The sequence below is a fragment of the Sminthopsis crassicaudata genome, chromosome X, assembly GCF_048593235.1.
Source record: "Sminthopsis crassicaudata isolate SCR6 chromosome X, ASM4859323v1, whole genome shotgun sequence".
Classification (NCBI taxonomy): Eukaryota; Metazoa; Chordata; class Mammalia; order Dasyuromorphia; family Dasyuridae; genus Sminthopsis; species Sminthopsis crassicaudata.
The window spans coordinates 72,647,712-72,668,704 of record NC_133623.1 but is presented as its reverse complement, the minus strand read 5'-3'; the positions used below and the strand labels follow the sequence as shown (position 1 = coordinate 72,668,704).

Sequence of the window (20,993 nt, the reverse complement as noted above, 5' to 3'; positions counted from 1 at the left end):
AAGGAGGTCAGACACTTACTATGAATTCAGGCAGAGTACTGGAGCTATTGAGGGGCTGGGGGGGCCACATGGGGGGTTCGCAGTACAAGTGAGTCAGTGTCAATGTCTTCACCACACACTCGCCTTTTCCAATTTGCACTTGGACCTCCTCCTTGCTGATCCCCAAGTTTAACCCTTCACCCTGAGGATGGGGAAGGGGGAAGAGGGGCTGAAACCACTTTGGTCCCCACTCCAGTCTCCCTTGTGCTCTTCAAGGCCCTGGAGCTGTCTTCTCCATTGGGAGGCCATCATTCTCTGGGTTTGGCTGAGTCCCGAGGCCGCTGGTCACCTTCCTTGCTTCCCATAAACCCTGACCTCAAGCCCTGGCGGACTGGGCTCATGGTCAGCTGTGAGGAGTGAGGACAAGGAGCTGAGGTCTCAGCTCTTCCTTTCTTGCCCTCCTCGTCCAATCCCCACAAGAGTAAGGCCTTCCCTCCCGCCGTGGGCCCGAGCTGCCTCTCCTGCCTGGAGCCCAGACTTTCTGAGCCTCCCCGCCTCCCTCCAGTCACTGCCTGCCACGGTGGGTCACCTCCACATCCAGAACATTGCCAGGCTTCAGGCGGTAGGGGTGCGCCGGCCTGTCTCGGCTCAGGGGATGGAGACGAGGATTGGGCTGGTACGAGAAGTCTTTCCCGCCGCTCGCGTTGGCGAAATCCACAAGGACGTTGTCCAGGGTGAAGAACATCCGCCTTAGGCGGGCAGCCCCCGGGATGGCAGGACTTGGACACAGGAGCAGGCCCGAGGAATTGGCCCAACACACGGTGGAGCACTTGGAGGGAGAAAAGACGTTCAAGGCTCCAGCAGGAGGAGAGGATCGCAGGGCTGGGGGTGGCAGGGTGGGGTCCTCACCTCCAGAAGCCCCGCCTCCAGCCAGGTACAGGTCTGAGGGGCGGCACTGCGCTGGGCAGCCTGGGGACGGCCCCCATCTTCACACTGCTGCTCAGCCGGTCGCTTTGGCTCCAGCTGTTGGGGCCCGGCCGGGGCCTCTGCCAGCCACACTGACAACAGGGGCCTCTGAACCACATCCAGATTGCTCCCCGTCACCCGGATCACTCGACCCCCCCTATGCCAGGAGGGTCCACGGTCAGAGGCAGCCTCATTCTTACCCCTCCCCCCCGGCACCTCCTCCCCACCCAGCGTACCCCTCTTGCCTTCTCCATCCTTCCCAGTTTTTCCCACCCAGGCTGGGACCCCTCACTCCGCAAGGATTGTGAAAGCCCAGCTTTGTCAGCCCAGAGGCTTCCAGAGCTCTGAAGCCCTGATGGGACCGGCCCAGAATCCTCTTCCTCACCCTCTGAAGCTGACGCTGGGCTCGGCCGACAGGAGCTGGGGGTCGGGCTTGTAGGAGAAGCGGCCTTTGGCCAGAGTCCTCTGGGCCAAGCCAAAGACCACGAGGAGATCTGCCTCCCCGGGGGTGGCCCGGGGCCCAGTCAGGCACACAATGGTTTCAGGGCACACAGGCCCCTGGCTGCAAGGAGAGGGCGAGTGCCTTGGGACCGCTTGCCTGAGGTTCTTGTTTCCCTCTTCCTGTCCCAGACTCCAGCCCACTCCCACCCCCAATCCATGCCTCCCTAGTGGCAAAGCTGGACCCCACAAAGGATGCTGACTAGGAGGCCCGATTCAGAGAGCCGGGGATGAGGGGGTCCTAGATTCTGATTTGGAAGGATGCTAGTCAAACCCATGGATTTTACAGAGGGGGAACCGAGGCACACAGAAAGAAAAGAAAGGGACGGCCTAGCAGAGCGAGTTAGGGGCAGAACTGAGGACTAGAAGCCGGGCCTGGGCCCAGCCTCTCTCATCTCCTGGAAGGCAGCACCAGGCCACTCACATAAGGCAGGGCTCATCTCCCAGGAAAGCTCGGACGTTATTCTCTGTCAGCAGGTGCTGCCCGAAGATGGTAAGGAGCGTGCCTCCTGCCTTAGGGCCCTGCCAGGGACTCAGAGCACTCAGGACAGGGTCCTAGAGGGCAAAGAACCAAAGGGAAGAAGCTCTCAGGATCTTTCAATGGCTCCGACAGAGAGGATGTGTAGCGGCCCGCCCGTCTCCCTCCTCCCCTCCACCATCGACCTTCTCTAAACCCATCAGTCAGGAACAAACTTCCATTGCCTTCTTTCACCTCTCTCCTCGTATCCTGGTAATCTGATTTCCATTCACTTATTCCATTTACTCACCAAGAGTCTAAGCACCTACTATGTGCAAGACATACTACTTTCATTCCCAGAATCCCAGACTCTCGAGCTGGAAGGGATGGAATCCTACCAGCATCCAACTCAAATCTCCCCAATGACATTCCTGACCAATGGGCAACCGGCCTTAGCCCAAGGCCCACCACTCCGGGGGAGGCACCTGCTTCCTCTGAGGCCGCCCCTTCCATGAATCCTAGGAAGGTTTTCCTTGGATCCAGGCCTCTGGAATAGAGGCACTTCAGAAAAGCTGCTTGATCTTCTTGATCGATTTAAATCTACCCTCTACTGGTTATCAAAATGGTGCCCCGGTCCAAAAGGCCATCCCAGCCCTTCCACTACCCCTCCCAACCCCTCCAACTCTCCATTTGGCCTTCTTTGGCTCTCTCCAAGGAGGCACCCCTAACCCTCACCTTGGAGCCACCCTCGAAGCCACTCTCTTCCTCCATTCCTTCCCAGTGCTCCCCACCAATCCAGTTGGTGGCCAAATCCCACGGAACAAATCCCACGGAAAGGATCAAGCCCTTATTGTTTCACACATGGCCTCACTGTTGGAGGGACCTCCCCGCCACCACTGTCTCTTCCTTCTAACCCATCCAACGGACCATATTTGTAAAGTGCCCAGCGCTGAGCCTGGCACGTAGCCCCTCCCCCCATCCTGTAGAAAGCTCGGGGAACCGAGGGAACATGGGGATGGAGGGTCGGTTTAGGAACTGACCCGGTAGGTGAAGAGCTGGGCAGACTTGCTAGGTGGACGGTTCTTGATGGTGACTTTAATGGGGCCCGTGGTGTCCTTGGGAGCAGGTGATGTCACACATACTATCCTGGAGGGGGGAGGTGAGGAGGCTGCTGAAAGAATCTGAGAGAAGCCGCTCCGTCCCCTCAGAATCTGAGCCAGCCGCGAGATCAGTGGGGCAGGGGCCAGGGGAGAGTATCCCACCCACAGTCAGACGCAGAGTGACAAAAGGATGCTGGATCCCCGAGAAACACACGCACACATTCGCTCCCTACTGCCCTTCTCTCTTCTCCTGGCCTTTCTCTTCCCTGGTCCCAGGAGACCCCCCAAGTGACAACTGTGGCAACTCCTGTGAAGGCACGTTCTCTCTGACCCCAAGCTAGGCGTGCTTCCACACACCCTATTCTCTCTGTGTGTGTCTGCCTCTGTCTTTGTCTCTGTTTCTCTGTCTCTGTCTCTTTCTTTGTCTCTAGTCTGTCTTTTTCTGTTTGTCTCTGTCTCTCTCTATATATATATCTGTCTCTTTCTCTCTCTCTTGTCTCTCTCTTCGTCTCTTTGCTTCTCTCTCTCTTTGACTCTTCTCCATGTGTCTCTTTGCTCCTTGTCTTGTCTCTTCCTCCCTTCCACCTGCCTGTTTCTCCATTTTCTTTCTCTATCTGCTTTGGGGCTCCCCCTTCTCTCTGTGTTTATCCATTTCTTTGCTTCTCTTTTTCTCTGCTTCTCTTCTCCTGCGTCACCGCTCCACCTGGCTCTCCAGTTGTCTCTCAGTCATTCAACAAACAGTCCATGAATACCTCCCGTGCTCCAGGAGCTAGATGTACATATGGGGATGACAATTCCCGTGCTCAAAAAGCTCCTAGTCTAGCACTCTCGCTCTGCCGAGTCTGGGATTTCAAATCCCACGGCCTGGCCCCATCCAGCCTTTCCCGCTTTCTTCCCCCAGTCCTCTAGGATCTAGAGCCCCCCCCCCTCCCTTCTTCCCCTGACTTCTATTCGCACTCAGTCCCAAGCACCCCTCATCCACAGTCGCCTCACTGGGTGGAGATGCGGTAGAGGGTCGGGTCCAGGCGACAAGGCTGTCCCGCAACGCTCACAGCATTGGTCACGTCCTCCAAGCGACTGCCCAGGTTAGAGCCCAGGATAGTGAGGACCACCCCTCCCTCGGGGGGGCCTGTCAGAGGCTTGATCTGGGAGGACAGAGGAAGACGAGTCAACCCAAGCTTGGGGCACAAGGCCAAGATCAAATCTCAGAATAAATCATCCTTGGCCTGCGCTGGAGTTAGATGTCCCAGGATTCGTGGCCCCGATGTGCAGACAGGATGAGCAGCTTGCCCAGCTCTCATAGCGAGCACAGTTGGGGCACACATCCAAGGATCTCTGCATCAAGGGCCAGCCCTTCTTACTGCGCCGTTCAGGCAGGTTGGGGGTTTCCAGTGGCAGGGGGGCCAGAGGCTTGGCTCCTGGGAGTCTCTGCCCTCTGCTGGCTTGCAGAGCCGCTTAGGGGTTGGGGCAGAAAGGGTACAGTTCTTCCTGGAGGTGGGGGATGAGGTGATCCTGGAAGGGGGTGGGCACATTGGTTAGGGAGTTTGGGGCTAGGATCAGCTTTGGGGGTTCATTGACGTTGCCTCACCGAATGGATGCTGGGCAAAGGACAGAGCGACTCCACAGCTTCTGGTGGGCACAGAGGCCTGTAGTTACAGACGGGCCTGCCCTGGCCACACCACACACAGCTCAGATTCCTGTCAGCGGCCTGGCAATGGCTACAGTCCTCATGGCCCACAGTACAGTCATATAGGGTCACTAAAGGTGAGAAGGGGGAGGAACTAAGCTCCTCCATGGGCACCCCTTTCCCCTCCAGCCCCCAGGGGCTCCTCGGGGCCAGCCCCAGCCTCTGGGGCCCTCCTGCCCTGGGGCCCTAAGCACTCACCATAAATGTCAGCAGCATTGTCTACTCTCTGAGTGTTGCCCCTGGTAACGTAGATGGGCACCCGGAGCTCCTTCCGTGGAGGGGAGGGTCTGAACTGTGGGGATAACCGTTGTGAGGGGGATTAAGGGGGAAGTAAGGTGGGTCCCTGGAAGAAGGCACTGAAAAGTTTGGGGGATAGAAAACGGGAAGGAAGATGGAGAGTGGCGTACCTGCTGAGCTTGGCACCAGATGAGTTGTGAACCCTCGTCTCCCTCTTCCAGGGAGGCCTGGAGCCCTAGAAGGGCTCCTGGCAGCTCCAACCAGCAGTGATAGGAGGCTGCCTTGTTCTAGGCAAGAGGAAGCAATTCCCTGTGGGTTTTGTCACAGTTTTCCCTCCATTCCTTTCTTCTCCATTTGTTCCCCTCCACCCTGTCCCCATACCTGATAGTAATGGAGGTTCCGAACCCGTAAGGCAAGCCTGGTCTCCCAGCCCACAGGAACAAGGTGGGACGTACCCAGACCTTCCACATGGGGGCAGAAATCAGGGCCCTTCATCAGGACATCTGCCTGGGGAAAAGGGCAACCTCAGTGGTGGTGGGGGGAGCTTTTCCGTTAAGCTGGAGGAGAAGAGGCTCAGAAAGGGAGGGGGGCAAGGGAAGTTTGGAGTAGACGGGTGGGACAAGAGTCTGTGGAAGTGGGAGGGTTGGCAGAAATGCTGCTGCACCCTCAGGCAGAGTTCAACTGGGAGAGAGCTGAGCCGCGGACAGCGAAGAGATAGGGAAGGGCAAAGCGGGGCCTGCCTTCCTCTAGCTCTCTTGAGAAACTTACTTCCTGAGCATGGTAGACGGTCTTCTCCCCATCTGGACACCCATCCCCATACACACAGAAGGCACTTTGGGGACACCAGTGGCATCGCCAGGGGCTTCTCACGCATGCACTGCACCTGGGCACAGGGGTGGGATTCAGCCCCAACCACTCCCGAGAGGGATCCTCCCGGCTCTGGTGGGGAAGAAGACTGAACCCCTGGGCGGCAGGATCTGGCCCTGTGTTTCCCCGAGGGATAGCGTGCCCTAGTGTGAAAGGAGGTAAGGCTGGCCTAGGAGTAGCCATAATGGGGATGAGAGCCAGCAGGGGGCAGAGTAAGGGCCCAGGACTCACGGAGCGGCTATATCCAAGGCCCCGGTAGCCTTACAGTCATAGAAGGAGAAATTGGTGACAGCCACGGACACATCCTCGAACATTAGGGCCAATGGTACGGTCACATGATCTAGGGAAAAGAACACAGGGATGAGGCGAGGGCCTAGTCTGTTCTTCCACCTCCCGTCCTTTTCTCTTGCTTACCCTCCACACCCTCTCCATCTCCCGGGGCACTATTCCTCTCTTACCTGTGCCCTCAGTATTGGGTGGCAGCTGGTCCTGCGGGGGCGACTCACAAACCACCTGGGTTCCTTCCACATGGGCCAGTGTCTCATAGTTGTGGAAGGCACAGTGAAAATACTTGTCTGGTGCCAAGGACGGAAGCTGGGGCACCACCATGGTGACCTGAGGAGCGGGGGGCATGGAGAAGAGAAAAAAGGGGAGTGGGAGAGAGACCAAGAGAACTGGGTGCTAAGTTCTAAGATGTGCCCCCCAACCCCTAGCCTAGCCCTGACTGGGCCTGGGCCACTCGATGACCCTGCCCGCCCCAGCTTACCTGGCCTTGCTCTTGGCGAGGCTGCTGGCTGGGCACCAGGCTTTCGATAGCCAAGCAGCGTCTTCCCTCGGGGGGCCCATAGCTCCATAGCCACTGATGACTCTGCTCAAATCCCGTACACTCCTCCTTCCTCACACACCTGCAGGCACGCACATGGTAGGAGGGGGTACCAGGGAAAAGTAGGGAGGGAGATAGATAGGGCAGAGCACTTCCTTCCAGGAACCTCGTGGTGTTCTCTCCACTGTGTCCCAGGCCTCTATCACCAGCCTCCCGACCTCAGTTTTAGCCAGTATGAAGAAGAAATGAGAATTCTATAGGTACAGGCCTCACACAAATATGGATTCTCACCGCCTCCCCTATATGTACTTGCCCAGCTCTTACAAGAGGTCCTTTGGGTCCCTCACACTTATGCCCATGCTGGGTACGAGTTCATGAAGAAAGAGACTCAGCCCTTAGCTCTAGAGAAGGCAGGGGTGGGGAATCTTTTTCTGCCAAGGGCCATTTGGAATCTTATAACACGATTCTTGGGCCATGAAAAATGATCACTGTGAACGTGAAATGTGATTTGACTGGATATGCTGATTGACCAATTCCTCGGGTACCTGCCAATTTTACTTGCCATGGAGAAAATAGAGCCGTCTTATTTTGTTAAGAATTAACTGTGCGTAGGCTAATGGTACACTGTTTCAAAGTCTAATTTTTTTTTGAACAGCAAAATAACTGTATGGGCATATGTACATATACTGTATTTGACTTATACTTTAACATATTTAACATGTATTGGTCAACCTGCCATCTGGGGGAAGGATGGGAGGAAGGAGGGGAAAAGTTGGAACAGAAGGTTTTGCAATTGTCAATGCTGGAAAATTACCCAGGCATATGTCTGGTAAATAAAAAGCTATAATAATAATAATAATAATAATAATAATAATAATAATAATAATAATAATAATAAAAAGAATTAACTGGGTGGAAATGTTAGTTAAGGAGCAAAATTAAAGTAGAAGCGTTATCAGAGATAAGAAATAAGAGATATACAGAAACACTACAAGGATCAGGAGTACAATGGACTAGGAAAAAAAGTAGGGCTCGTAATCATCGATCTTAGAAAAAGTTAGACTTAAAGATGCTATCAAAAGAAAAATTCATATTATATATCAACCATATTATTATTGTTTTCAATGAATGGTTACTTATATGTATATATGTCAGCATATGTGTGGGTGTGTATGCATGCAGGTCTATGTGTGTATATATATATATATATATATATATATATATATATATATATATATATATATATATATATATATATAGAGAGAGAGAGAGAGAGAGAGAGAGAGAGATGTATTTATGTCTGAGTTTGTGGGTATGGGTGTATGTGTTGGGGTGTATACACACATGTATGTATATAAAAATATATCTGTGTTTAAGTGTAAGTTGCTTGGAGGAGGTAGAGAGGTAGAGAGGATGAAAGGGGAGAAAAGTTAAGTATAAAGTGCTCAGCAGAGAACAAAAGAATAATCTACAAGGAAGCAAAGAAAAGATTCATGAGTAGAATTTCTCCTATTATTAAATATGTTTTCATGAAATTGAAATTTATTGTTATATATTTTGAATCTTTGAACGTTCTGCTGGGCACATGAAACTTTTTTTTTATCTTATTTTTTCTGTCTTTTTTCTATTTTTTTCCTTATTTTGTAAAAAAAATATTTAAAAGAAAAAAGATTAAAATAATTATTAAAAGGAAAAAAAAAGAATTAACTGTGTGACTATCATAATCTAGTGTCTGATAAACCCAAAGACTCCAGTTTCTGGGATAAGAATTCACTATGTAACAAAAATTGCTGAGAAAATTGGAAAATAGTATGGCATTGATCGAGAAACTAGGCATTGATTTGACCTTATGGTCAAAATGGGTTCATGATTTAGACATAAAGAGTGATACTATAAAGCAAATTAGGAGAACAAACGATAGTCTACCTCTCAGATCTATGGAGAAGGAAGGAATGTATGGCCAAAGGAGAACTAGAGAACATTATGAAATGAAAAATGGATAATTTTGATGATATTAAATTAAAAAGGTTTTGTACAAACAAAACCAATGCAGCTAAGATTAGAAAGGAAGCAGAAAACAGGGAAATTTTTTTTTTTACATCCAAGGACTCTGAGTGAGGCCTCATTTCTAAAATATATAGAGAATTGACTCAAATTTATAAGAATACAAGCCATTCTTCAATTTATAAATGGTCAAAGGATATGAACAATTTTCAGACAAAGAATGAAAACCACTTTTAACCATAAGAAAAAAATGTTCCAAAAATCACTATTGATCAGAGAAATGCAAATTAAAGACAGTTCTGAAATACCACTATACACCTCTTAGATTGGCTATGATAATAGGAAAAGATAATGATAAATGTTGCAGGGGATGTGGGAAAACTGGGACACTACTACGTCGTTGGTAGAGTTGTGAACTGATCCAATTATTCTGGAAAGCGATTTGGAACTATGTCCAAAGGGTTATCAAACTGTGCATACCCTTTGTTCCAGCAATGTCTCTACTGGGTCTGTATCCCAAAGAGATCTTAAAGGAGAGAAAGGGACCTGTATGTGCAAAAATGTAGCGGCCCTTTTTGTAGTGGCAAGGAACTGGAAATTGAATGGATGCCCATCCATTGGAGAATGGCTGAATAAGTTGTGGTATATGAATGTTGTGGAATATGATTGTTCTGTAAGAAATGACCAGCAGGATGATTTCAGAAAGGCCTGGAGAGACTGACAGGAACTGATGCTGAGTGAAATGAGCAGGACCAAGAGATCATGGTACACAGTAACAACAAGATTATGTGATCAATTCTGATGGGTTTGGCCCTTTTCAAACACTGAGGTGATTCAGGCTAATTCTAATAAGCTTGTGATGGAGAGAACCATCTGCATCCAGAAAGAGAACTCTGGGGACTGAATGTGGATCACAACATTTCTACCGTTGCTGTTATTGTTTACTTGCCTCTTTTTTTCTTTCTCACTTTTTTCTATTTGATCTGAGCATGATAAATGTGGAAATATGTTGAGAAGAACTGTACATGTTTAACTTATACTGGATTACTTGTTGTCCAGAGGAGGAGAGGGAAGGGAAGGGGAGGGATAGAGAAAACTTTGAAGCACAAAGTTTTGCAAGGATGAATTATTGAAAACTATCTTTGCAATTGTATAAATATGTTTACATATCTTGGATTTAACATATATTTTAACATGTAGAACATACTTGCCATCTAAGGGAGGGGGTAGGGGAAGGAGGGGAAAATTTGGAACACAAGGCTCTGCAAGAGTCAATGTTGAAAAATTAGCCGTGCGTGTTTTGAAAATACAAAGCTTTAATAAAAAAAGAAAACTATCTTTGCATGGATTTTTAAAATAAAAAGGCTATTATAAAAAAAGAACTTACTGTGTTGGGGGGAATGATTAACAATGCTCTTTAATAATTTATTTGTTATATAAAGTTATTCATATGATTTTGCTAACTATCGCAAGTATTCAAATGAGCAACTTGTGAATAAAGTGGCAAAACTAAAAATAAAAAAATGATCAATTTATAGAACTCAAACAGTGGGAGGTTGTTGTACCTAGCTTTCAGCTCGTCATCACCTGCAGTTGGTATCCAAATGATTTTGCAGGCCTCATACAGCCCAAGGTCTGGCGGTTCCCCATCCCTGAGCTAAGGGGTGCTCCCAGTAGCCCTGCAAGACTATATTGGCGGTGACTATGACAGGGAGGTCTATAGAGACTGAGGGAAGGAGCTTCTGGGAACTTCAGTGGGGGAGGAGGTGCTGGAAGCAGCCAAAGATAGGTACTCTTAGACGGGCAAAGGGGACAGTGTGCCAAGGTGGCCAATTGCTCTGGCTAGCATATAGAAGGTGGGAAAGGCAGCTTGGACTAGCTTGAAGGGCGGGATGAGGATTTTTCTTTACCCTGTAGGCACTGCACCTAGGCACAGGGGTAGGATTCAGCCTTAAATACTCCCGCTTTGAGTTCTTTTTTCTACCCTAGATGGGAGGCCTGATCCCTTAGTTTCCACAGGGAATAGCAGGCCCTGGTGTGAAAGGAGGCAGGACCGTCAGCAAGGGTGAGCCATTGGAACTTTTGAGGAGGGGAGTGACCTAGGGAGACCTGAGGTTTGGGAAGATTATTTTAGCAGCTGTGTGAAGGCTAAGTTGGGATGGGGAGAGAGAGTGACCAATCGTCTAGGTGGGCAGTGATGAGGGCCTGGTCAGGGTGGGGTGGAAGGCCCAGGAATCGAGCCTGGAGAATGATGGGGCTCCTCACATAAAGAGGCGAGTCAGAAAGAGGAGCAGTTTGGGGAGGGGAAGAAAATGAGAAGCCAACCAAGAGAGGTCACGTGTGTTTGCAGAGTGTCTATGGTAACAGAAATTCTCTGTTCCAGAGAGCCTCCATAACTAAGGACCCCCACCTTCCTCCATGTGGTTAGGACCATCCTAGATCAACATGGGCTGAACAGAAGCCTGTGCTGTGTACTATCTATGGAAGCCGCAGCAGCCTGTTCACTTGGGAAGCTCAGGCCCAGAGCACTGGTCCCCACCTCTTCCTCCGAGAGTACTACGGGTGCCTCCGAACCCCTTCTCCCAACACTCACCTGCCCTGAAGGACACACCAGCCACAGAACGGGTCCTGGGCTTGGAGGCAGCTGGGGCAGTCCATAAAATTTTGGCAGGAAGAGATGGGCAATTTGGTTACCTGTGGAGGAGGAGTTTGGGCTCAGTAGGAGGGCGACAGGGAGGCTCCGACATTCCCTCTTCCTCCCCTGCCCCTTCTTTCTCCCACCCCTACCTCACCTGAGAAGTTGTCATGACGTAGAGGTGGCTCCCATTCCTGTTCAGGATCAAATCAGGGCTCACGGCGGTACCTGGTGGGCCCACAGGGAGAGAGCTATACAACTGGCCTGTGGAGCCATTCAGGAACACCTTGGGGAGACAAGACCAAAGAGCCGTAATTCCCTAAAGCTCAGAAAAAAAAGGGGGTGGGACATCTGGGAGGAGAATGAAAAAAAAAAGGAAGTGGAACCCTGTCATCATTCTTTACCGCTCCTTTTCGGTACTAAAGAACATCATCCAACTGTAGAGAGAGCTTCGAGGTGCTTTGTGCTCTGCGGGGGCTCTCCAGTACTTCAAGGACTAGAGTTGCCTATAGAAGTGTCACAGAGATGCAAGGGAGGAGCGGTGGGGGCTATAGGTCATGGCTGACAGCAAAATCAGAGACAACTGTGGCAATCAGTGGGGGGCATCCTGCCGAGTGCATTACATCAAGGGAGGCAAACTTTTCCAAACAGCATTTTTGGAGGCGGCAAAAAGCTGGAAATAGCCGATGGCCATCGATTGGTGAATAGCTAAGTCGATATCGATCGACTAAATGGCACATGTGAATGTAATAGGATGTCGCTGTGCCATGAGAAATAATTCATAGGAAGGATGCAGAGAAACGGAGGAAGCCTTTAGGAGGCGATGCACAATGCAAAAATCAGAACCAGGGAAACAACATGCACATATAGAAATGCAAATGGAAAGAACCCAAATGCAAAAATCGATGTTCCGTTATTCTTGGCCTGGAGAAGAAGTGAGAGCGTGGACCTCCCTGCTTTCACTGAAGAGGTGGGGATATTCATTGCACAGTGTCAGACATGGTCAATGCTTTGGTCAGGTTTACAGAACCATTCTTTACTCTTTCTCTTGAAATCACTGTTACGTGAGATGGTTCACTGGAGCGGGGAGAAGGGAGGGATATATTTGTTTGGATACAAGACATACATTAAAAAATAACCCAGGGGTCAACCCATTTCTGAGGCCTTTCCTGAGGACTTCCCCCGAAATGGTTTTGTATTTACTTCCTTGTGTGCATACATTGCGTCTTCTCTGCCCCACCATGCCCAGAAAAATCCAAGCTTGCCGAGGGCAGAGATAGATTGCTTTGGGGATCCTGGCACAGTGGCTGGGGACAGACTACAGTGACACATGGCCTGAATTCATGCTCCAAGGCCTAGCACACTCTTGCCCCATCGTGCTCTCTCCATTCCAGGGATTCCGAATCCCTGGTGGTTGTATGAGACCCATGGCCCATTTCCACTGAAAAACAACTGGCAGCATTTCTCTAATGCTTTCGGTTTTGTAAAGTACTTTATATCCCATTTGATCCTCACATCAAGGTGCTAAAATAAATGCTATTATCTCCATTTTGCAGATGTGGAAACTGAGCTTGAGTGACTCGCTTGGGGTCTTCCTGACTCCCAAGTTTAGTATCCCATGCCCTTCATCACTTAGTTGCCACTTTCTGCTCCTTTGCTTCCATCTTCCTCAACCCTAACCAGCCCCTCCCCTCCTTCCACCAATACCTCGCTCCAAATCCATTTTATGCTGTGCTTTTGAGGATGTCTGTCCCATAGTTAACAGGCCTGTCTTCATCTTAAACCTTTTCCTTTTCCACTCCCTCCATCTTCTGATTGTCACTGATTACTGGCTCCCTCCTCATGATACAGCCTCCCTAGCAACTCTTCTTCCCAGCACTGGTTGAACATTTACTCACACTGCCCCTTTCTCCTCACCGGCAACGTAGGGGAGCGGTGATACTCTGTGTCCTCCGGCGCCACTTCCAGGTTCTCCCGCAACCACCATCGCTCGGTACCCTCTCTCTCTCTTTTTTTTTTTTAACCATCACTCAATTCCCACTTCCCACCTAATCAAGATTCTGGTAGCTGTTACCTAGGGACATCCAGGACGTGCTCCTTGTTTCCTCAGTGAATTCAGGACTTGACTCATAATCTTTCTCTACTCCCCGACTCCCACCCTCATATTAGGGGACTTCAACATAAACAGAAATGCTCCTCCAAACACTCTAAGCTCCCGATTCTTCAACTTCTTCATTTCCCATGATTTCCACCTCCGCCATTTCAGCTACACACACACGGCCACACCCCTGATGTTGTCATGACCCCCAAACGCACCACTTCCATGTTCATGAGTGCTGAAACGCCTTTAGCCGATCATAATCTAGCATCTTCCCTCCTTCCCATCCGGCTATTTTCCTGGACTAAATAATCTCTACAAACTCATCACTTTGAAAGAGGAATCAATTCTAAAACGCTCACCTCCTTAGGTCATTTCCCACCCCAGTCACAGGCTTTATCCTACAGCCAAGCAAGGCAGGCAACCTCCCTCCCCCTTGCCTCTTCAGCTTCTTTTTATATGGCGTCTCCCTCATTAGACTAAGCTCCTTGAGGCTCGGACTATCATGGGCTTCTTTGTAGCCTAAGAACTCAGCACAGGGCCTGTCCCATAGTAGGTGCTTGATAAATGTTTGCTGACTCTTCATTGAGCGCTAACCCTGGTCTTTGCCCGACCTGGTCCCATCCCTTCACTCGGTTTCTTTCCACACCGTTGCTCTTGCACTGGTCTACACTCTTCTTTCTCCATTTTAAGCAGTTGGTGAACCAGTGGCGCTTCAAACCCAAATCCCTTCCCTATCGTTCCTTATCCTATCACTGGTTATGCTCCAAGCCTCAATTTGGGATTCTTTGGATTATTGCCTTTGCTCCAATTCATGTCTTGGGTTATATCTGGCCTGGGTTTATTACAGCTTTATGTTACATCATCTTAACTGGGCCTTCACAGCGAGACGATTGTTTTCAGATCCCTAATGAAACTGCTTTAAATCTTCCCGTTCATCCTCGGGCCTCCCATGGCTCTCCCTCCCCTGCTCCCTCAGCCAAGACCTTTGCCTCAGTTCTCCCTTTTTTGTTTCTTTCTCCTGTCATCTCCCTTCACTCGGAGGTCTTCGCTCATTATTTCCTTGCCAAGGAGAAACTGTCCACACAAAGCCTTGATCTTATTTCATCCTGTTTTCTGTAGCAAATTGTCCCTGTATCATCCCCACTCTCCAATCTTCATTCTTTTGGGATCCACCGGCTCTTTTCCTGCGACCTACAAACACACCTTTCTCCCCTCCATTCTTTAAAAAAACCTTTTCCCGATCCAACTATCCCTCATAGATCTCTTCCTAGATCTCCTTTTCCTGTCATGGCTAAATCTGTTCAGAAAGCTGTCTACAATTCCCGCCTCGACTTCCTCTCTTATTATATGCTTCTAAGCCCTCTGCGTGTCTGGCTTCTAACTTCATATTCGATTGAAAATGGTTTCCTGCTTTTTCAAAAGTTACCAAAGATCTCTCCATTGCCAATTCGAATGGCCTCGGCCCTCAACCTTAACTCCAGCCTCGGATCCCCCTGCTCCTTCTCTTTCCTCTTTTGGATCCTCTCCAGATCCCACCCTGTAACTATGGGTGCCCCTCAGGGCTCTCTTCTCTTCGCCTCTAGATCACTCTACTTTCTGATCTCCTCAGCTCCCATGGACTTCATTACCGTCTCTATGCCGATGATTGTCATGTCTCCCTATCCTGTCCCCATCTCTGTTGGCCTCCGATCTCCCATCTCTCCCATCTCCCAGACATCTAGCTCAAAATCAAAATGTCTAAAATAGAACTTATGTCTCTTCCTGCTCCCCCGCTCCCAGTCCTCCTGTCTTCCCAGTGCTTCTATTACTGTTAAGGGAACCAGCTTCCTCCCAGAACGAGAGGCTCCCGCTCTGGATGTCATCTTCCCTTAGCATTTCGAACCCCGGGTAGCAGCCTATCATCAAGTCCTGGCATCTTCGTGACATCTCTCCGATACTCCCCATTCTCTCCTCCAGCGTCTGCCCCAACTCTGGTCCAGCCTTTATCACCTCATACCTGATTATGATAATAGCTGCTGGGCTGGGGCAGTCTGTCTGCCTCAAGTGTCTCCCCAACTCTACTCAGCCATCCAAGTGATCTTCCGAAAACCCAGGTCTTACCATGTCACCCTCAACACCACTCCAAAGTCAATCAACTTGAGAGGCTCTGATGTCAAACATGAAATCTTTTGCTTGGCATTCAAGGCTTTTCGTAACCCAATCTCTTCCTACCTTTCCAGAATTCTTAGAGATTCCCAATCTCAATGTACCAGTGACCCTGGTCTTTTTGCTATTCTTTAGATAGTCCACTTCATTTCTTGGCTCTGCACATTTTGGCTGGTTGGCCCATATACTTGGAATGCTCTTCTTCCTCATCGTGGCCCTCTGTTTCTTCTACTTCTTTCAAGACTTAATGCTGCCTTCTGCCTCGGTTTCCCCGGTTGCTAATGCCTTCCCTCCCACTTGGAATAGAAACACGTTACGTTTTTGCCTTTCCTTGTATTCTTGGTGCTTAGCAAAGTACTTTGGCACACAGCAAGCACTTAATAAACGCTTAGTGACAGCCTGTTGAACTGGATTATATCCTTGTAGAGGCAGCTGGGTGGCCCAGTGCTAGGCCAGAAGTCAAGAAGACCCGAATTAAAATCTTACTTTGGGCATTTACTAACTGTGTATTCTCTGGGTAAATCACTTAACTTCTACCTACCTCAGTTTCCTCAGATATAAAATGGGGACAAATAACAGCACCCACCTCCCAGGGTGGTTGTAAAGATCCAATGAGATACTACTTGGAAAGTGATCCGCACGGTGATCGGCACATAGCGGACACTTGATATTAATATTCTTCGTGCACACTAGAAAAGCTGTCTTTCTCCTCCAGAGGATAACTCCAATAACTATCCAGTACCCCTCGGCTCAAGGAAAGAAGGGCCACAGCCACCGTGTCTGTTTCAATTCTAACCTAGCACAGATCCGCAGAAGGCCACATGCACAAAAATCCTACCAGAGAGCCTCAGGTCCCTGATGAGGGCATTAGGTGAATGAACGATTCTCTGATTTGTCCAAAGCATGTGAAGTCCCTTCTCACTCCAGAACTCAAATCCTGTGTATTTCTGAAGGCCAGAAATCATGGAGCAGCCCTCCCCCTCAGAACAACCCCCTCCCCTTCTGTGTATTTATGGAGATCCTACATAAAAACCAAAACCAAAACCAGACTCATTGTAGAAAAGAGATGGATCTTGGACGTCCGAAGCATTGGCCCCTAGCCTCGGTTCAGCCACTAGTACGCTCTGGACATGCTTCTCTGTTCTGAGTCTCAATTTCCCCAACTGAAAAATGAGGGGACGAGTTTGTGACTAAAAAGCCTCTAAGGTCCTTTCCAGAAGGAATGTTCTAGTAGGACTATTCTTGCCTCCCACTTTAGCCCGCTCCCCAGGTTTGTTTAGGCCCCAAATTTGTGCATCTCCTGAGGTGCTAGCTGGAGTATCTCACCTTGTGTAGCTGGCCCTGGGTGTCCCCCAGGAAGACAATGGTGTGCCCGACCTCCTCGAGAGCAGCAACGGCACTGAGGTGAGGGATGCTGGTGAGCAGGGGCTCTGCCTCCAGTGGCTGGTGACTGGCAATGGGGCTGGGAGTGTGCTCGTCCCCACAAGGGTAGGAGTCCGGGGAGTCCTGGGGGGTAGGGGTCCAGGGATAGGTCAGGGGAGCCTTCAGTCCCAAGCCCCTCAGGGGGGCTCATACTTTCAAACAGAGAGAGGTGACTAAGACAAGAGAGACCGAGTGAAACAGAGAGAGAAATGTGGGGACATACACAAGGGACGCACGAGCACGGGAGCAAAACGAGATACCGGAAGACACACGGAGAGGGGCAAACACTGAGGATCATAGACATCGAGAGAACAGAGAGAGGTGGAGCCAAAGAGCTGGGAACCCATCGCCTCCCCCCATTCCAACCGGCTCACTGAAGGCAGGAAGACACAGCGGGATGTGACACCATATTCAATGGTAACTTCCTCCCCAGCCGGGCCCTGTCCGCCCACAGTGTAGCAAAGTCTCCGGGCCCGTTCCATCTGTCCATCGACCTCTTGCAGCGGGAAGGCACACAGTGCGGAGCCTCCCATAGGCCCTGGGGAAGCCACTACCAGCAGGGTTCCCCCTCCTTGACCCGGGGCCAGGTAAGCCGCCTGCACTAGGCTATGACCACGGCAAATGAGCGGCATTTCAACATAAGAGTAGAGGTTGGCATCGTTCAAGCATACGCGGGCAACGTAGGAGCGATAGTCAGCTTGGGTGCGGGAACCCCGGCGACGGAAGATGAAGTAGGCGAACTGAGTGCTTGCGAAAGCCCCCACGTAACTGTTGTTGTAATCCGAGAAGTCCCCCACGACCAGGCGGCCCAGGCCTTCACTGGAGAAGGCCTGGGGCCCGGCCAGCTGGCGCACAGTCAAGGGGGGCACCCCGGCGGACAGCTTGCCTGCCAGGCCCCGGGCCACATACAACAGGTCTCTCCCTGCGGTCGACACCACGAGGCCCACGGTGGCCACTCCCGGGGCATTGGCAGCTACGAACTGCCCGTCGCCGGGATCTTCGGCCCGGAAGAGAAGCTGTGCCACATTTCTCAGGCTCCGTTTCTCACACACACCTTGGCGTACCTGTCCGCAGGCCACAAGCTCCCTTGCTCGCCCACTCACAAGCAGCAGTTGGTTGGCGTTGTCTGTGGGCCTGGCTTGTGGGCACTCAGCCGGGTCCCGGAAGGGCAGGCAGTCGGGACTGTCCCATATGGGGCCCGTGACCGCCTCACCTACTTGCTGCAAATCCGGTGTCAGCTGGTATAGGTGGTTCACAGCGCCAACATAGAGCATGCCCGTGTCAGCATCCATGGCCAGATGGTTGAAGGTGGTATTGGGGGCAAAGAAGTGGTGCGCGAGGATGAAATGCCAACTTTTCCACGAGGACAGTGACAGCAACAGCAGGAAAGGGGTCGGTAGCAGCCTGGCCATCTTGAGGACCTATACCAGAGGGGGGGGAGCAATCAATGAATGACTCCCTCTCAAGCACTGTGCTAAGTGACTGAAACACAAGGCCGGCAGGAACTTGAGGCCTCATGGGAGAGTCGGAATTCTATGTGGGAGACGGATAAAGAGACCAGTGAGCCAGCATGGATCCTAACACCTTTGCTTACCATGTGCCCCGCAAGGAGCTGAGCTGAAAAGTGGAAGACTTGGCAGGTGAGGTGCGGTGAGGAGGGAGGGGAAGGTGCCCCAGAGGCGGAAGTCAGGGAAAGCCCCCTGCCAATCAGAGCTGTTCCCAAGTGGGCAGTTCTTCCGCCTGGGAGCTATGGGGCTCCCTCTCACATCAGAGGCTGCACGATCACTTGTTATGGGGGGGCGTACCTCGCTGAGCTCAGGGATGGACTAGATAGAAGCCTCGGGATTCATTCCAGCTTGGAGGTCCTCTGAAGTGGAGGGGGCCTGTGAAGTCCCCAGGCAAAGGGGAGCTGGCCCCGCCCCCCAACCTGTCACGGTGGGGCCCCTCAGGACTGAAAGAAGGGAGTCTGGGGGCTGATCCCCAAACTGCTGGGAATCCAAGCCCCTCTTCAAAATAGAGGCAGAGAGATGTGGGGGCAGTAGCAGGCACAGTTCCCAGAAATCCCTGAGTTCCCTTCTGCCTCTGGGGGACCTTCATAAGGCCAGGTGATTAGGGAGCAACTCGGTTTCTGTTAATTTTCCCTCCCTCCTCCTCAGCCTTCTCGCCAAAGCGGGGTAATGCCCTTACTGGGAGTGGGGGGCAAAAAGCCCACGAGTGCGTCTCTGTCTCCCTCCCACAGCCTGCCCTCCCCCGTCCTTCTCATGACACACACGTCACACAGGCCCGATCTCCCACGTTACCCCCATACACACAGCCCCACCCCCCACATGTTGTTCCCCATACACACAGACACCCCCACATCCACACACGCCCCCACCCCCACAATTATATGTGCCATCTTCAGAAAGCCCAGACGCCGAGGCTGACACAGGGGCCAAAATGTGGTCAAAAACCCAGGCAGCCCCACGTGGGCCCAGAGCAAAAGGGAGAACAGTAAAGCAGAGAGGCAAATGTGCAAGACACAAATTCAAAAGCAGCTACGGGGGAGGGAAAGGAGAAACTAATTCAGGCGCCGAGAACTGGAAAGAAACGCGGCCCGAAGGAGGGGTGGCCGGGAGGTCCACCGACGCAGGAGCGAAGTGGAAGGCCGCCACCTCGCCCTCCCACTCCTTCCTTCCGGCTTGGCAGAATCTTCCTCCTGCCCTCCGACTGACTAAAGTCACTTTGTAAATATTGGCATCCGAGACAAAGGGCCGGTCTTGGAGTCTTCCGACGCACAGCACCTGGGGCTCCCGGCCGAAGCATTCCAGCTCTCCGGGCCGGGAAAGTGTCCAAGAGAGGGGTCAGGCTAAGTGGCTGATGGGCACGAGCTACGCGGAGAAGGGGCTTTCGACTCCACAACGCAGACCAAGCGATGGGATCGCCGCACCGAAGACTTCTCTGGGGCTCGCTTGCATGCTCACTTCTTACTGCCAGTGAGCCTGAGCTTCCACAGAGCAGGGGTGTGCATCTTGATGTGTCTGCCCAGCAGGTGAGGGGAAAATCAGTGCTGCTTGTTCAGTGGGGGTCACGTAGTGGTGGAAAGAGACAAACAGGCAGGCAGAAAAAACAGAAAAGGGTAAGGGGGGGAGAAGACAGAGAAAGAGAAAAAAGAGAGAGACAGAGAGGAGAGAGAGATAGAGAGACAGAGAGAAAGAGATAGATAGATATATATAGAGAGAGACACAGAGAGAGAAAGAGATAGAGAGAGAGAGAGAGAGAAAGAGAGAGAGAGAGAGAGAAAGAGATAGATAGATATATAGAGAGAGAGACACAGAGAGAGAAAGAGATAGAGAGAGAGAGAGAGAGAGAGAGAAAGAGATAGAGAGAGATAGAGAGAGAGAGAGAGAGAGAGAGACAGAGAGAGAGAAAGAGATAGATAGATAGAGAGAGACAGAGAGGAGAGAGAGATAGAGAGACAGAGAGAAAGAGATAGATAGAGAGAGACAGAGAGAGACAGAGAGAGAGAAAGAGATAGATAGATAGAGACAGAGAGGAGAGAGAGAGACAGAGAGAGAAAGAAAGAGATAGATAGAGAGAGACAGAGAGAGACAGAGAGAGAGAAAGAGATAGAGATAGATAAATAGAGAGAGAGAGAGAGGAAAAGAGAGAGAGAGAGAGAGAGAGAGAGAGAGAGAGAGAGAGAGAGAGAGAGAGAGGAGAGAGAGGAGACAGAGAGAAAGGAGAGAGAGGAGACAGAGAGAGAGAAAGAGAGAGACAGAGACAGAGACAGAGACAGAGAGACAGAGAGAGACAGAGAGAGAGACAGAGAGACAGAGACAGAGACAGACAGAGACAGAGAGAAAGGAGAGAGAGGAGAGAGACAGAGAGAGAAAGAGACAGAGAGAGACACAGAGAGAAAGAGACAAAGAGACAGAGAGAGAAAGAGAGAGAGGAGAGAGAGAGACAGACAGACATACAGAGAGAGAGAGACAGAGAGAGAGAGACAGAGAGAGAGAGAGAGAGAGAGACACAGAGAGAAAGAGACAAAGAGACAGAGAGAGAAAGAGAGAGAGGAGAGAGACAGACAGAC

At 50.7% G+C, this 20,993-nt stretch overlaps 1 protein-coding gene across 1 annotated transcript in view; it reads right to left on the bottom strand.

Annotated features, from left to right (window-relative positions):
• Positions 1-20,993, bottom strand: part of PLXNB3 (plexin B3) — a 48,893-nt gene that overhangs the window by 23,327 nt on the left and 4,573 nt on the right. The window contains exons 3-21 of the mRNA XM_074278678.1: positions 17,296-18,342; positions 16,826-17,005; positions 11,411-11,539; positions 11,212-11,312; positions 6,558-6,696; positions 6,250-6,406; positions 6,023-6,131; positions 5,693-5,807; positions 5,306-5,431; positions 5,095-5,211; positions 4,886-4,979; positions 4,589-4,758; positions 3,994-4,145; positions 2,941-3,046; positions 1,868-1,998; positions 1,331-1,507; positions 889-1,102; positions 569-808; positions 20-181 (exon numbers count right to left, since the gene is read on the bottom strand). Coding sequence (XP_074134779.1) covers positions 20-181; positions 569-808; positions 889-1,102; positions 1,331-1,507; positions 1,868-1,998; positions 2,941-3,046; positions 3,994-4,145; positions 4,589-4,758; positions 4,886-4,979; positions 5,095-5,211; positions 5,306-5,431; positions 5,693-5,807; positions 6,023-6,131; positions 6,250-6,406; positions 6,558-6,696; positions 11,212-11,312; positions 11,411-11,539; positions 16,826-17,005; positions 17,296-18,333 — 3,657 coding nt within the window. The 5' untranslated portion in view covers positions 18,334-18,342. The remainder of the gene's footprint in view (positions 1-19; positions 182-568; positions 809-888; positions 1,103-1,330; positions 1,508-1,867; positions 1,999-2,940; positions 3,047-3,993; positions 4,146-4,588; positions 4,759-4,885; positions 4,980-5,094; positions 5,212-5,305; positions 5,432-5,692; positions 5,808-6,022; positions 6,132-6,249; positions 6,407-6,557; positions 6,697-11,211; positions 11,313-11,410; positions 11,540-16,825; positions 17,006-17,295; positions 18,343-20,993) is intronic.